Genomic DNA, 17367 nt, shown 5'->3' with positions numbered 1-17367 from the left:
CATTGTATTGCACAACAAAGAACCGTAATGTTTCAACCATACCTGCCAGTGTCGTTGGAAACAGCATTTTTTTGGCTAGAGATTGTCAAGGGTCTCTGGACGTACCTGACTGAGGCCTCAGTGAATACAGTTTTGCATTTTTAAAAATATTTGTTTTATTTTTGTTAAGTTTTCAATTCACATTAGTTTCAGTTATTTCAGGTACTTTCCAGAGTAGGTTTGCTAGTTTCAGTTTAGTTTTTATTGTTTAAAAATGTTTAGTTTTAGCTTAGTTTGTACTAGTTTCAATGTTAGATTTAATCTTTTTAAACCTTATACTATAAAGGTATTAGCTGAAGGCTGAAACATAAGAAGTTGAGAGTACAGGCATATTGGGAAAGGTTGATTCACAGTGGAGGCACGCTGTGATAACAAAACTGAAACCAGCAAAGACTAAAATTCTTCTGTACTTTTATTTTATTGTTGCTAGTTAAACACAAAAACGTTGTTTCATTTCTCTATTTTTGTAAAGTTTCTAGTTTTTATTTATTTTTACCAGTTAGGTAGAAAGTTTCACCACATCTACTTTATTAATTTTTCTCTATTACATTTTCCATTAATTTTCTGAGGTTGGAGTATCACCAAGCACTTTGTGCCTCACATATCCTCTGCTCCTCATCATCTTGCAAACTTTTAATGTTTAAAAATGATGCATTTCCTGGAGTTTTTATTCCAAATCGGGATATAGTTTAATCTGCAACAATTTTGTGTCTCATTTTCTGCACGAGTTAGTTTCTAAACCTAAATTTGATAATTCACTCATTTCCCATGTGAGCATTTCTGATGTACATAAAAGTACACCACTGATATGACAAAGGATTCAGTAAGAAACAAACTTGACCTCTGTTTGTGAACCGTTGACGTAAAAAATGATTATTAAAGAAAATAAGAGACACTACGTATAATACAACCACAGTGGAGCCAGCAGATGGCAACCTGGTTTCAGTTGGTTCAAATTAACAAGCACTTATTGAAGCCATTATCTTCTCATAGATGTGAATGAACTGATGTGCAGTGCGGCTGTGGAGAGGCTTAGTCAAATAATAAAATAAAACAATATAATTAAAGGCTCGGCACACTCTACCACTTCTATGCACAGTTAGAGATATTTAGTAATCTATCCATCGACCTATCTAGCTGTCATCAACCTATTCACATACATTTACAACCATTCATAATCTACGGACCTCAACCTATCTACCAGCCCATTAGGGCTGCCACAAACGATTATTTTGATAGTCGACTAGTCACCGGTTATTTTTGCGATTAGTCGACTAATCAGATGATCATCCATTGGAGGTAAAACGTACAGCTTTTTGCACCAGCAGCATCTGCTCTTATATAACTATCATTAGCTTACAGCTTTAAGTGTTTAAGGTCTGTGCTAACTAAAAATAAAGACAAGATGATAGTTTATTAAATTTTAATGAAATCTGCAGATTGTTTAGATGAAGTTTAATAAACTCCTTGCTATCTAAAATATAACGGGACAGCGGAGTATATTCTGTATATTATATAATATTATATAAGCTGTCTGCTTGACGTTTATTCAGCTGTGTAAAAACTATAACTTTAAACTCAGCAAAACCGATTTACTCAGGAACAAATAAAATACTAAAAAATGCCAAACAATATCATTTTTAAGTTATCTAAGTGACTTATATATATGTTTAACCTGAGTAGCGAAAGACGGCGGTGGGTTTGAAAACGATTGGCCGGGAGCTCTAGTGAGCCTTGCCCCCGGCTGGTGGGTAACAGACGTCTCCGAAAACGTCGGAGCGCTTTTGAAAATATGTGGTGTCTTGATAAACTGAGCAGATATTTGAGGTTTACACAGCTACATTCTCGCCTGAAAATATGTTAAACGTTTATTTTGTGACCCAGAAAGAATAATAAGAGTAATATTAAAACTAACTAGATGCCGCCATTTATGTAAACTGAGCTGGGCTGTGCTATGAATTCTGGGACAGAGCTACGTCTTCTTCGGGGTTTAACGGCAGCTGGCATCCTTGTACATGCAGTGCTGCCATCTTCTGCTTCAGTCCGTTATTACACTCTTAAATCCTGCTACTTATTCCTGCGTCTTTTGTGATCTTACAAAGCTTCAAACGACGCGTCGACTATTAAATCAGTCGTCGACGATTTTGATAGTGGACGTAATCGTGGCTAGTCGACTAATCGTGGCAGCCCTACAGCCCATCAATCAATCAATCCATCTAGATCTATTGATCCATATTTCTATCTATTAATTTATATCAACCCACTTATCATATATCATCACCTACCTACTTATCAGTCCATCCACCATCAGTCTAACCGATCCAGCTAACATCTATTCATCCATTCATCTACCTATTTATATCCATATCAATCAATTGATCCCTTCATCTTTCCATTGATCCATGCATCAACTATGTGTCTATTGACAGATCTACCTGTCTATTTGTAAATGGTAAATAGACTGATATACATATGGACTTAGTGCTTTTCTACTCTCTACAACCTGCTATTCACACCCATTCAAACAAGCACTTTCTTCTAGAAGAGTAAGTTATTTACTTACCTTCTAGCTAACATTCACACCTAGATGGAAGCATCTGGTTTAATGCCCAATGCATCTGTGGTCTTGCTCAATTTGGCATGCAGACTGGAGCCAGGGATCAAACCACCAACCTTCCGATCAGTAGATGCGCTGCTCTCCCTCCTGACAGCCACCCCGTTAATCCATCCATCCATTTATTTGTCAGGGACAATGCACACAAACTAAGCTCATATGACCTGATTTAACTACTAGTTAATTTCGTGTTAAATTAATGGCCTAAATCTTGCAGCTTTGCTACATGTCATCTTTTCTCAAGTTCCTATCTGAGTCAGGAATCATGTCAAAACATGTCAGCATTTTCTTTCACCTAAATACCGGAGAAGTCCCACAAACCCCGGATTCTTTTCTCCCCCAGCCACTTTCCCTGTTTCCATTCTTTCATCTCCTCTCCCTCCTCCCCACTGCGGCCTTCGGTTAAAAACAAATGTTTGACTAATGTGAAGCGCAGATGAAAGGGTGAGTCGAGATGAAAGGGCTTTGTCATAAAGTCGTGTTTACGCTGTCAAAATCATCAAACGTGATGTCAGGCTCTCTTGTAATTATCATTTTAATTTCCTTACGTATTCTCCTTCTGCCACGTAACTCCAGCCTTTGCCTCGCTGAGTCGGTGGGTATTTCCTGTTGTTCTGTCGTCTCATCTCTATGAGTTTTAGACATTTACCAGATTGCTGACAGAGTATGACAGAGTATTTATAGAGACGTATATAAAAATGAAATTGGGTATGACAGAGCGAGATAACCTTGATCTGTGCGGAGAGACTGAGCAAAAGGTAGGTTAACACAGAGACAGACAGACTCATGCCTGCATCCACACCAATGGCTTTCTAATTAAATTAAACTAACATTCATGTTTGGACTGTGGGAGGAAACCAGAGCACCCAGACCCAACCGAAGCTGCCAAATTACAGACCTGAACCCAAACCGAGGCTTTACTTCTTTGGCTCTTTTTGCTCTACAGTGCATATTATTACAAAATCATAGAGAAAAAGAGCTCTATGTCTCGATACTGAGACCTCCCATATTTCGCTTGATAAAGGGAAACCTGTACGTGGAAAGCAGCAGTAAGACCGGAGCACAGCACAGATAAGCCATCAACTGTATGAAAGGCGGGTCTGAGGGGGAGGTGGTTGCAAAGCTGTCTGCAGAGTAAGTGGGGGAGGCTATATGGGATGAGCTGAGCCACCCGCTGAGCAGCAGAATCTAAATTAAAGTGTTTTAAAAGCAAAAAACACCAAATTTTGCCTTCACCAGCTTGGTTGTTAACCCTGACGTGGAATGAGAGGTTTACGTGTAACTGAAGACACAGCGTGTTCACTGGGTAACAACTAGTCATGTACCATTCATTAGTCACCGAGTATACTTTGGATAATTGTGCTTTTAGACTCTATTAATGAACGTTCCCCATCTTTTTGCAACCAGAGAAGTCACCCCCTGCTGGGCATGAAAAAGAATGCAGGCTCACTTTTTAGACCAGGCAGACATTTTTACGTTGTGACACTGGTTTATCCAGACTTTGAAGACACAGTACATTTTATCTGTAAACTCACATTTTTTTACCAAAATACTTTGTTAGTGCTGCACATTTATTAAATGATTTTTCCTCTTAAATTCACACAGATACATATTCTTTGTACAGGAATCACTCAAAATAGCTTAAGTGAGATGCAACAAAGAAAGTCAAGCAGTTTGACTCTATAAATACTGATCGCTTCTGTTTCGCACCAGTTAAGATTCATGCTATGTGTAGTTCACTGGCGCCCCCTAAACGGGTTTTTTGGTATTGAAGTTCTAAAGATTTGGTGCTTCCATTTACAGTTGCACACATCAAAATGGTCGAATAAAACTAACATTTTAAATGCTTCTTCCGGGTTCATGTAATTGTTATCATGGCTGGCAAATGTAATATAAACATAGGCGCATGTACACCTGCATGTACAGAGGAGCTTCCTATTCCATCAGTCGCTGTAAATAAACTGTTTGATCTTTGTCCGCTTCCCATTAAAGACGCTGCTTTTCACACAAGTAAACACACAAATCTTGCTAACACATTAGCTGGACAGGAAGCAGGGACGGGAAACTCTGGGAAGAACAGGAAATAATGATCCAAAAGTTGAAGAATGTCCTCCTGCATGCTCCGTGGCTGCCCACCACTGAGGGAAGCCAAAACACACTCACACACACACACACACACACACACACACACTGTAGCTGAAATTAACAAAAGGTCTCTGAAAACAGGAAGTACTATAGAAGAGACATTTCCAGGTCGGGCCAACAAAACATCCCCAAACTTCACTTCCAGAAATATATTGGAAAAATCATCACTCGCTTAAAAACACCCCAAAATATGTAAAGAGACAAAAATACTCCGAGGCGACAACACTTTGAAAAGGAGGGCAGAGGGCTGGCAAGCGTAGAAACTGAAAACTATTCTTATCAGAGAACACAGACGCTTAAAAAAGGCTCTTATGTTTCATTTATGTAGGAAAATGTGTGAATGAGATGTTCATTTCATTTTTTAAGAGATACAGCAACGCAGCAGAGGAAATGATGTTCCTATAGATGTATGAAGCTAACCTTTTATGCAAAACATATTTATGAGTTAGAAAAGAGCTTCAAAATGTCTACTGAAAGCCATCAAAGTCCAGTAAGACAGGTGTACAGAGGCGCAGGTAATTTCCACAGTGGAAGGTGGAACAGGTGGTATTTACAGACTGTTCATAAAAGACAGACATAGTGGAGCCAATGCAGATGTGCTTTAAACATGGATTCTTTTGAATGGCCAGCAGGGGGCGACTCCCCTAGCTGCACAGAGACTTCAGGTTGTACGGAAGTCTGGGAAAATTACTGGCTTCATTCTTGATTTATAATCTCTGTAAAAATGTTTCTAGTGAGTTTATGATCCAAATCGCTCATTACAACATGGAGCTCACTTTGAAAATTATTTTCACATTTATGTAAAATAGATTATAAAGCAAACTGTTTCCATATGGATAGCTAGCGTTGTTATTTACACTGGCATTTCCCTCCTTTGACATATCAAAAGAAGTATATGTCAGTCATATCGAATTCACATGAAGAACTCCCCTATATAATATGTAGCAAATGATCATATCTACATAAGCATGTCTTCATGTATGCTAGTGTGATTTTTATTATAAAGTGTGGCCAATTCTGCGGCTGTTTTGGGGTAATTAAGGACAAAAATGCTCTTTACTGCCCTGTCCTTCATAAAATGATGTTCAAATTTATGTTTTTTTGCTTTTCTGTTAAAAGAAGCATTTTTAAGACAGTGGTTGTCTTAATTAAGAGAAAATACAGCAGCAGTTAACAATAGTGTGGGTCTCTTTCACCCTCAGCTGGCTTGTTAAAGGAGCCATAAAGCATCACTCCTGAAAATAAAAGCTAAAATGGACCCAAACACACTCCCCTTTTCTTACCCTCCACTGAACTGCTGGGCAGGCCAGTAAAATCCTGCGGTTTGCCAGATTTAGCCTGTGGGCCTTCCTTTGGCCTGCTCCTCTTTCAGCAACAGGACAATGTAGTAAGTCTGATCTGAATGTGTTTTATTTAAAGAATAAACAATGGTGCTAAGAATGGCGAGAAACAGATAGAAAACAGACTAAATGCAACATCTCTGTAGCAGCCGACAGGCACGAGAGTGAAGTCCTTACTGTAAATGCAATGGAAAGCTGTCAGACACAATACGCCCTTTTGTAAATCATACACAAGCCTCTATTTCAAAGCTTTCCAAGCAGAGTTTAGCAAAAAAGAAAAAAAGAAGTAGTGCAAAAAAAAGTTGCACAAAAGTACTATTATCAAAATCATCATCTCTCCTCGCCAACTCCACATTTCCTTCCACTGAATTTACATCTCATAATTAAATCCACAGTGTGTACATTTTCCCCACAGGCCCCATCGGCTGAAAAGACCATTTATTCAGAGGCCACTACTGTACAGGGGACCCCCGGTGAGTGACTTCCTGATGTTTCCACAGGCAAACGTGTTGAGCACATAATAATCCACAATATTACTCCCCATGTAAGGCCGGTTAGACCATTTGAGCTTTAATGGAGCTTAGAATAACAGAACGAGTGTGCAGGATAATTTCGCACCTTTATTAAACACATACACATGTGCATACAGATGTAAAAACATAGCAGTGCTTTAGTTTGGTGGGGAAAAAAAGAAATGAAATGTAAATTAAACGTAGTCTTGCCAAATTTTTACAAAACAAGATGATTGGTTGAAAGATTCCCTTTAGGTTGCCAAGCAAAAAGACAAAACGGGCACAAGCTTCCAGAAGAGGGCGCTGTTCAGGCCTTGTCAGACTATGAGCTTGTAAAGCGCTGATAGGGCTGTGGCTTTATCAACCTGAAACATTTCCTGTGCTTGATGAGGCCCTCATCTTTTTTTGTATGGAGGAAAAGACACAAACTTCAGAAACTATTCAGCTGTCATTCTCAGCCTGTACAGCTTCTTATAAGTACTGCTCATTTTTACAACGTGTCGTTTTCAATGCAAACGACACATACAGTTCGTATACCTCTTTGCAACTGACTGATCTCTAGGCCCATGTGAATGGGGCTACAGCAGCTACTTACAACCATTAGCAGTACTTATTTTTTCCAAAATGACCAGTAGTTACCAAGTAGTTGCCAGCAAGTCTCGAGGTCTGTGTAACTGGGACATAAGCAAGCTAGCTAACCACAGGATTAGCACAATAGCTTCTTATCCAAATATAGTAAATTCTAGCTTCTAAAAACTAACATGTTGTGACCAAAACACTAACATGGAGGATTCAAAATGTGTCCAAAAGTCATTATGTAACATTGCAGTGGCTACGTCCATGCTTTTGCACTACCTGTAACTCGGGTGGATAAAAACATGTTATAAGCTACTTGCGGTTGCTCCCTTGCTACAAGGGGTCACCACAGCTAGCAGCTCGGCATGTTTCATTTGGCATGCTTTTATACCGAATGACTTTCCTGACGCAACCCCAAAGTGGATTTGTGTCTCCAGCTAGAATAAACCATTAATTGTGCAAACCACTGCACCACCAGAGGCACCAATGGATAAAAAGATGCTAAAATGCCAAATGTGCCACACAAAAAAATAAATAAATAAATGGTAGGCCTTTATATACCTTGGTGACCAGCCGAAGCAACATCTATGTGCAGGAAAACACTGCTGTTCTGCTCTTTTTCTTTCTTTTTTTATAATGAAAGCACACAAAAAAATGGGTGTTGAGTTAACTGAAACTGTAAACTTATGAACTGTGAACTAATCTTCCACATTTTGCAGTTTCAAGTATTCATACAAACACTGTAATGCTACTAAATTAGTCTGATCTGAAACTAATGGCAAAAGAGGGACTTTCTGTTCAGCTAGCCACTTTTTGGCATCACCGAGTCCAAGCCAAAAATATCTGTCCCACCAAACCACAGCATGTCACGCTTTTTACACATTCCCACTAAAGATGTAGTAAGGAACACGAACGTCCATCCATTTACATCTCTGCACCAACAGCCCCTATGTGTTACTAAAAGAGGTGGTAATGAGTTTTGGCTTTTGACTAAGGGCCCTTTTCCACTGTTAAAAGTATACAAGCAGAGCCAAGTGTGCAAATGTGAGCATTTCATCATCCCTGGCCAGCCAGTATGTGTGTGTGTGCAGTACTTTCAGAGGGTTCCTTGTTCCTGTACAGTAATGACTAAAACCAGACTGGCAGGCGGGTGACGTGACTGGCACAGCGTCAGGGTCAAAGTGCAACACAGTCCCACCTAATACAGAGGCTGTGATTGGTCATTAGTGTCAGTAACGTGTCAATCACAGGGGGTTTAATTTATGTGTGGGCGACCAAAATAAGAGCACTCCAGCCAAAAAAACAAATAATACCTCTTTATGGGCACAGACAGAGAAACACGCAGGCTAATGGCACAGAAATGCTGATTCATACAGAGGAGCTTGCACAGATTGAAGGAGGTTATAATACTGAATGTCATCTTTACAAGGCTATGCTGTTTTATGAGTTTTAAGATGAGATGCGCCCACATTTTTAACCACCTGAGCTCCAAACAGTCAGAGAAGAGGGTGAGGGGGGAAATCTTTAACGTTAACTTTAATTAAAGTTCATTCAGTTAGTTAATTCATCCATTTTCTAACCAAAGGCTCCCTATTTCTTGGCCACAGTTTCAGCTGTTCTGGGACATAAAAGTGTTCCCACCAATTAGGAGACCAGCTCTAATAGAGGGTGCAGACTGCATGATACAACTGCAGTGGAGGATGGCCATTGTTAACGACGATTTATAATTCTAACTCATACAAAAACAGAGGTGGACATAAGTTTAGGTGGAACTTTTTTTTCTTTTAGCTGCTGTACATAATTTGCAGAGAAATCCTTCTTAAAGACTCCATGCACTTTGGTTTAATTTGCCATTCTTCACTAATGTATAGTCTATCTCTCAGATATAAAACGGTGAGCTTTTCTGACTATAATTGCTTCCTCAGGCATGGTGACCATTGTAACAGCAAAAATCATGTGCATTCTGAGCACAGACCGCTTTTAGAGGAAGATCATTTCCTCCACCTGCCAATTGCTGCATATTATGCCGTCACCCACACTGTAAACATTATCCTTTCATCTTCCTGCGTTTATCCAGGTCCAACATGCAACAGTCCAACAGATGCCAAGATTAATCTCCAGCCCTTCTGACGGGAGGCCAAGGTGTTTCCCCAAATCAGCCAAGAGATAATGACCTGAAACACCTCACCCATGAAGCACCCTAGTCAGATGCGTGAATCACCCCCAACGGGCTCCTTTCGATGTGGAGGAATACAAGCTTGACTCTGAGCCCCTACCAAATGGCCAATCTCCACATCCTGCCTCTAAGTTCTCATTGCCACAACTTTTATCTGCAATCTCAGTCTTTCAATGATAAATCAAGGGTGGGAACGTAGATGAAATGCTTGCTTTCAGGCTCAGATCTCTTTCTGTCACCAGACTAGACCGATCTGTCCAGTCTCACTCACAATCCACACTGAGCTTGCAGACATACTGTTCATGCAAATTTCATAACAAATAAGAGTAGGATCTGAGCTTTAGATAGAAGGATTACTTCATAGGTTTTGTTCAGTTTAATGACATCTTCATGTGCAAATTTTCCAAGTGTACATTTACTGTTGCAACTTAGTGGATGAAGGCTGAAATCTAACACATGTTTATATATAATAGTTTCTTTTTTTGCAGGGAGAGAAAAGAAAAAGCTTTCCCTGTTTCCATACGCTTTGTTGTTTTTATCAACTTTTCTCTCACACTGGCGTTGATTTTTCCATACTACCTAACTTACTTAAGATGTAAATCCAAGATATTAGTGGTGTTACAACTACTGCTTTGTCTCCTTGGACAGCTTCAGACAGCTGTTTGGCAGCAACGCGCCTTGTTCTGGCCTTGAAACCAGACCAGCCGTCCAGCACCTCGGGGTTTTCTGCTCCTGTTTCTGCAGCAGGCGGATTAATTCTGTTAGGCATGCACACAACAGTATTTACACCCACATGCGTACTACACTGTACATCATATTCAGCAGGCTCAGGCTGACAGATTGACCAGTGGACAGACAGAAATGTCTTTAGGAATGCAACTGGCGATGAGAACTCTCCCAGTGAAACCCACAGTGGGTGCTGGTGTCTGGTATGTGTTGCATGTCTGACTGCTGGGGCTTTCCCAAAGCTGTGTGAGAGCCGACATGTGTCCACACATATGCTAAACACTCAACACTAACAGTCTGATCGGTTACATAGATATGCTGTAGATGTACTGCCAAGTTAGCAGCTTCAGACTTTCTGGATATTTACAGCTTAAATTTAAAACTTTTTAAGATGTTATGGAAAAACATGCAGCTCGTTTCTTCATTTATTTGGCAAAATGTCCGATTTTTGTTGTTTTAATGCAATTCTCAGAGCTCTGGTTGATATTATTAGCTGCTTAATTGGTCTGAGCAGCAATTTAAGATGAAACATATAGGTTTAAGTCTATACAAATAGCCCTTAACCCTTTCCCCTATAAAGATGAGCTCCCCTGTACTCTTAAAGACGAGTTCTGAACCCTCAGTATATCAATAAAGATGTGCTTTGATGACTATTTGAACAGTTTCCAAGGGTTTTCCAAGGATAGCTGCATAGGCAGGGACCACTCTCACTAACCACTAATTCACACCCGGTCATTTTGTTGTAAAAGCAGGCCTGAAATATGAGAGAGACTACTCACATCGGTAGAGAGAAACAAGGGTTATTCAAAGTAGGCTCAGAGTCAATCAAGCCAACAAAAGTACCAGAATAAATATCCCCAAATCAAATCGCTGATAAGACTGTGACGTGTCCTCACATGGGTCAGAAGTATTAAAGTTAAAAAGGTTTCAAATGAACGTATTCTTAATGACATTTACCAATACAAATGGTAGTATGACTATTACTAATCTGTCAAAATATTTTAGAGTATCAGGCCAGCCATTAACTCAACTCCAGTTACTCATTCTGTGTGCTCTGAACTAATTGCTTGTTATAGAAACAGGTACGGCCTCCCCGAACGACCCCGTAACAGAGCGCCCATTGTTGAAACACTTTATTACACTGATCAACCAGTATTTTGCTGCTGGGAGTCAACTGTACTTTAACAAATTTTACTTGCTGACATCACTTGCGAACTCATTTTCATTACCTGTTTTTTGGTTTGTTTTATTCTTTCCCCCAGTTATGACATGCCAACTGTTGGACAACTTAGGATGGCTGGACAGAAACAGCGACGCCCTTCAGCATTCAAGAAATAAGTCTGGTCTCAAGGAAAGTGACGCCAAGTATAGGTAAGGTTGGTCCTGAATCAGCAGCAATGGGAAGCATTAACACAGGTTATCCCGAATTTTGTTGGCAATCGCAGAGCAGAGAATTATGCTGAGCTTGTGGATAACACAATGAAAACATATCAGCTCAGGAGTGCCAGAATGACACTGAAGACGCACTTACCTCAAGTGTTTTTCCACCAAATCTTGAAGATGTTAGCAGGCAGGACAGATTTGATGTAAGATAGAAAAGTGATGGAGAACTGATATCAGGGAGATTTTGATCCGGGCGTGATTGCGGACTACTGTTGGTTCTTGAGAAAGACAGATGGCTGTGCAGCACAAGCACAAAAGCAAGCATCTAAAAACAGTTGCGAGCACGCTGATCCCTGGTGTGTTTTCAGAATGAACAGATTAAAACTATTTTTGTTAGAAATAATTACAATTCAAATGTAATTACAGTTAAAATTCCTGTCATTGCGTCGATTTATTACACTGATATTCAAAACTGTCAAAACGTCAGTGATAACAAAAACCTGACACGCAAATTCAATTAGATTTCATATCTGAACTCACTGTAAAAGAACTTGATAAATAGCTGAAGTTCACAGTTCAATCAAAGCAGCAATCGGTTGAGTTCAGCTCCTGACAATTTAAATGCCAGAGCTCAGATCTGCTGCTCTTTTCCCCCAGCACTTTTTTAATCCACATTAAGATGCCAACTGGAGTTCAGTTGACGGGCTGAAACTGTTCCCGTCATTAGCTCCAGCTCCAAAGCCAAAACACAAATGATGTTTTTTTGCCCTTTGTGTGTCTGTGTGTTTTTGTGCACAAATTTCTACCCTTTTACTATGTCTCAATAAGGTGCATCCTTTTGTTAATCAATACAGCGTGTTTACACTGCATATTACTCCTAAACAGACCTTTCAAGCTGCTGAGGAGTGTGCACCACTTCAACTTGCAGTTACACTTCTGTGAAGGTGCATGTCAAGCTACAGTGTAGGGTCCAGAGCTGCGCTGGAGCCTGCGCCTTAGACTACACACAACCTCAAACATCCCATGAATCAAACATTAAAGTTCTGAGGAGAAACAATGCGTAGCTGTTTTTAGCAGGAAGCTCTGACAAGCACGCTAGTTGCAAAGTACCTAAATGATAAACAGAAATTTATCTGCTATAGAGCAAGATTGTTCTTTCTGGAAAGGACCATAAGCGGTGCTTAAAGAGAGTTGACGTCAGAGTTACAACCATGAAGTGAATGCAAAAGTCCAAGTCAGAGCAAGTGTCAGTTAAAATCTTCTGGATGTGTGCACAGTCCTGTGAGTTTTTGAATAACGGCAATTATGACTTTTAAATAAAGCACTAAGGATATACAACTGCTGGTGTAGATGTCAACAAACGCACACACAAGCAGAGTCACCTATACTCCGCCCTCACTGCTCATCGGTTTCCTTTCAGACACCCTTAAAGTCAAAGGTGACTTCCCGTGAAAAACATCTTAAGTGTGAGAACGCGCCTTTTAGGTGCCGATGAACCGGGGAAAAGGACGGCGACTTCCTCCCTCACCTTCCTTCCCAATGCTGAGAATCAAACTAAACACAATATTAGGGGTCAACAAGTCAAAGAAGACGAATGAGCCAACGTTCACTGAAGCCACGAAATTACTTGTTGATGAAGTTTATGTACGAGTGCCGTTTATTTAACTATTATGGTTGTTTTTTTTAAACTATTATTATTTTTTGAAATCTGCAATCTCAGCTTGGGAGCTTGACATGCCTCAAAATAAAAGCAGAGAGGCTGACGGGAATGATGCTGTGAATAGGCCGAATGCTGAATGGCTGAAAAATAAAAGAGAAAGGAAGCGACAACTTTGTTCACCGTGAAGAAAAAGAAGCCGAAAAACAAAAACGAACACAAAGAAGGGCCTCGAAGGGCAATGACAGTGGCTGAAGAGGACGTATTAAATGTTTTTAAGCTCGAGTTTCACATCATCTCATTTCTAAGACGAAGAACATTAGCCCCTGCTGCAGAGACCAAACTAAAGGCCCGGCAATATCATAAGCGTGAACCGCATTACTCCTTTGACACTGCCCCCTGGTGATAGTACACTGTTACAGCATGCACACAGCAGTCTGCAAAGCACGTGAATGTGCATTGTACAAGGTTAAAATATCAATACTACAATCTAAATATCAGGAGAACAAATCAATATGCTTTCAGATGTGTGGCTACATGTTGGTGACCTTTTCCTGGATTCTGGCTCCACTGACAGGTGAGAGGTAGGAATTTCAAACATAATACTGATAACCAGGAAAATACTCAATACTCAAAACCATTTTCCGAGAAGACACAAACCAGGGGGTTAGAGGTTCAGGGTTGTATCAGGAAGGACACGCAGTATAAAACGAGCCAAATGAAACATGTGGTACCTGCTGTAATGACCCTTTGTAAATTAACCGCAGCCGAAGCACACTATCTTAACGATACTATAATGTGGCTATCGGGTAACTGATAATAGTTAACCAGTCACAACATTTTGCAACTCCTCCCTGAGCCTGCTTCAGCCACAGCTTTCTTCCTTTTAAAAGGGAGTTTTTCCTTCCCACCGTCTCCAAGTGCTGCTCATAGGGGACAGTCTGACTGTTGGGGGTTTCTCTCTAATATTGTAGGGTCTTTACCTTAAAGGTGAAGTGTACTGACTTCAAAAATATGCACTGACCAGGTTAAGAGTTGTGGTAACTGTTCAGTACTTTAATGATGTTGACATAAACTAGTTAAATCAATTAGTATCTGAGTCTTGATTTATTTTGACAAACCTTACTCAGTAATGACCCTTCAGGTCACCTCCTTGTTGCCAACTGGTGCCTTTTCCTTCCCCTTTCGAGCTTTCTTCCCCAGAAAAGGAGCACCGGGTAAAAAAAATTGACAGTGCTGCTCTGTAACCGATCTCCTGCACTCGTTGGTTTCCCACTGCTCAGCAGCTGCAAACACATGAAGCCCTCGCTCTCAGAACAAAGTAAGAGCCTTTCTGTTTCTTCTGACTTTCTCTCTCAGCACAATCTCACATGTAAATACAGCCAAGAATCACAGCAAAGTCATTATCTTTACCAAAACTGCAGGGGGACTTTGTTGGACGATGTTGCAGTAATAACCTCATTCGTGAGCCCGTTCGCCGAGGTTCTTTGTTAGAGGTAATTACACATTATAATATTATCTCAGCTTGTTCTTGTTCAGTTCCTCTCACCGTTGCAAACTTTTATTTAAATAAATGAACTAAATAAATAAATGAACTCTCACGAATGCTGGTATAGCTGCTTCTGCAGCAGCGCCGAATCCGAGTCTGTGTGAGAGGTATGCGTAGCTTCTGATTTTGTCAAATGACATCTCCACCCACAGCTCTGTCTGCTAACCCTAGCATGAACCTCTCGTGGATCTGTGTAGTTCTCACAGCGTTTACCTCCTGACTGTGAGCTTCAGTATCCTGTAGGATCCCTTAATGAGAATCAGGGCTTCTTGTCTGCTGCCGTAGAGGGGGGATCCGTTTATGTTAATGAGTTCATCACCAACTTTCAGCTTCTTGCAGTGGGCAGCCTTCCCTCCGTCCTCGATCTGCAGACAAAGACACGATTTGGTTGAGATGAAAGAGGACACTTGGAAGGCAAACAGAAGGACATTCAAGAAAAAAAGAAATCATTCTAATAATAAAAAAAGTCACTCAAAGACACATCAGCGCTGCCAGAACGACTCCTTTAAAGCCCATTTTGAAGACATTTTTTGTTAAACTGTCTTTGTCCCCCTGGCAACTTCACCCTAAACAGCATCTCCAAAAACAGCCTGAACCAAACATCCCACAGAAACCCATCACATTCCCCTGTAATAGACTCTGTGTGTGTGTTTGGCACAGAGGTGACTGCGGGTCACACAGTGGTGAAGGCTGTGCCGTTAATGCATTGCTGGGATGTTTCAGGGTGTTTTTTAGGCTGCAGAGAAGTGAGACATTGACGATTGTGCGGTGCAGTGTGGTGAGAGGTTTCAGTTCAGCCATAAATCTCACACACACACACACACACACACACACACACACACACACACGAAGAGGAAAAAGCATGAAAGAAATAAAAGACAGGAACACACAGACGGACGGGGCAAATGACCTGCTTACTGAGCGGACCACCGGCAGGAAGACAGTCAGGCCAACAATGACAGAAAAATCAGGACGGATCTTTTTTTGTCATTTATTTTGCTGCGGTTTTATTCCCACATTTAGAGAAGTACTGGAACAACATGCTCATGCATCCAAAGAACAAATATGCATGTCACTGCAAATGCACTATAACGCTTCTGCTGGCACCTCGTTTCAGTAGTACTAACACTTCCACATAGGTAGTGTGTCATCAGTGACAGTAGCTCATTGGAAAAGCAGGATGGAAAATGCGCGCTGTTTACCTACACTTAAAAATGCTGCAGCCTGATAGCATCAATAAAACAGTTGTTTCCTCGATCATCAGAAACATTACTGTAAATTCTCTTCAAACATCAAAAAGTATCAAACCATCAAGTTGTCAGAACTTTTCCATCACAAAGTACTTGATCGCGTCTCATGACATCCGTACTACAAACCACATGAGAATGTCTGCTTATTGGCTAGCTGTGAACAAAGAAAATGCAGGAAGTCATTGGTTGATTATATGGTTTACTGCTGCAGTGTGTGTACTCTCCAGGTCTGCAGTACTCTGTGGCATCCCCGATGCAACGCATACCTGCTACTCTGCTCAGACCTGCGACGTACACCTGGTAGTTTAGTCGAGGCTGGACCATGTTCTCTCTATAAACGAACCGCCTTAGAGTTTAGATTCGAAACTTGACAGAGTCCGTGCAGTCGCCGTTGCATCCACACCTGCATGCCTCACAGAAACCGCTGCATTAGAGGGGGAGGAAGTCTTTTAGTGACCAACCATCATGTACAATCCAACGCGCCAGAACAGAATCAGTGGACAAGCTTAAGTGGACAAGCTTTATTTTGAAAGTTCGAACGCTTATCTCATCTTGCATTTTCTCAACCGGATAACTTGTTGGCCAATCTGGTTTGTCATATTTTAGTCCTGCTTATACAACAAAATGACTGGGTGTGCCTCAGAAGTTAGTGAGGGTGGTCTCTGCCTATGCAGCTACACTTGGAAAACCCTTGGAAACTATTCTAAAGGTCATTAAACCACATCTTTATTGACGTATGCTGAGGTGTCAAAAACCATTGTTACAGGTGACGCACAGGCGAGGTCGTCAAGTTTTGGGTTGTGTGTTAATCGGTCAACTCAAACACTTTGTCATCTTTTATAAGTATGTTGGCACTGTCATGCATTTTTTCTCTCACTGCCTCTCGAGCTAAAACAGTTTCAAAAATGTACCTTTTTGCAAAAAAACAACAACAAACAAACCAATAAGCACAAGTGAGGGTGGCAACAGATTTCTGTTCACAAACCACTGTCTTAATTTAAATGTGTTTAAACTAAAGACACTGATACTGGGTAATCTGGGAACACAAAACTTTGTTTCAGAGATAAGTGATAAAATGCTGTTGGTATGTATCTAATAATAATCATTAGATACATACATCCCGGGCCGCCCCCCACCCCCAAATTTCACAACCCTCAAATAGTGACTGAAATCCTTTTTCTCCTTTGGCTTTGTCAGAGGTGACCAGGCAGCTAGAAGCTGGTTTTATTATCCATCACTTTCAGATATCAACCCCAGGTGAATTCCACTATTAACCCAGAATAAATGCTCTTTAAAGATGTCTCTGGGGCAAACGTAAAGGAATATATTCCAGGGTGGAAACGGAGAGCAGACCTGCCCCTTCTTTTATTAATCATTCATTCATTCACTTTTTTGCTTTT

General features: G+C 40.7%; 1 protein-coding gene across 1 annotated transcript in view; it reads right to left on the bottom strand.

The window, feature by feature from the left end:
* The window catches only part of shroom4 (shroom family member 4), a 99582-nt gene that overhangs the window by 48872 nt on the left and 33343 nt on the right, over positions 1 to 17367 (bottom strand). The window contains exon 2 of the mRNA XM_026162598.1: positions 14931 to 15082. Coding sequence (XP_026018383.1) covers positions 14931 to 15082 — 152 coding nt within the window. The remainder of the gene's footprint in view (positions 1 to 14930; positions 15083 to 17367) is intronic.

The sequence above is a fragment of the Astatotilapia calliptera genome, chromosome 3 (assembly GCF_900246225.1).
Source record: "Astatotilapia calliptera chromosome 3, fAstCal1.2, whole genome shotgun sequence".
In the NCBI taxonomy this organism is placed as follows: domain Eukaryota; kingdom Metazoa; phylum Chordata; class Actinopteri; order Cichliformes; family Cichlidae; genus Astatotilapia; species Astatotilapia calliptera.
Note: the sequence above shows the minus strand (reverse complement) of the source record. Positions and strands in the feature narration are given on the sequence as shown.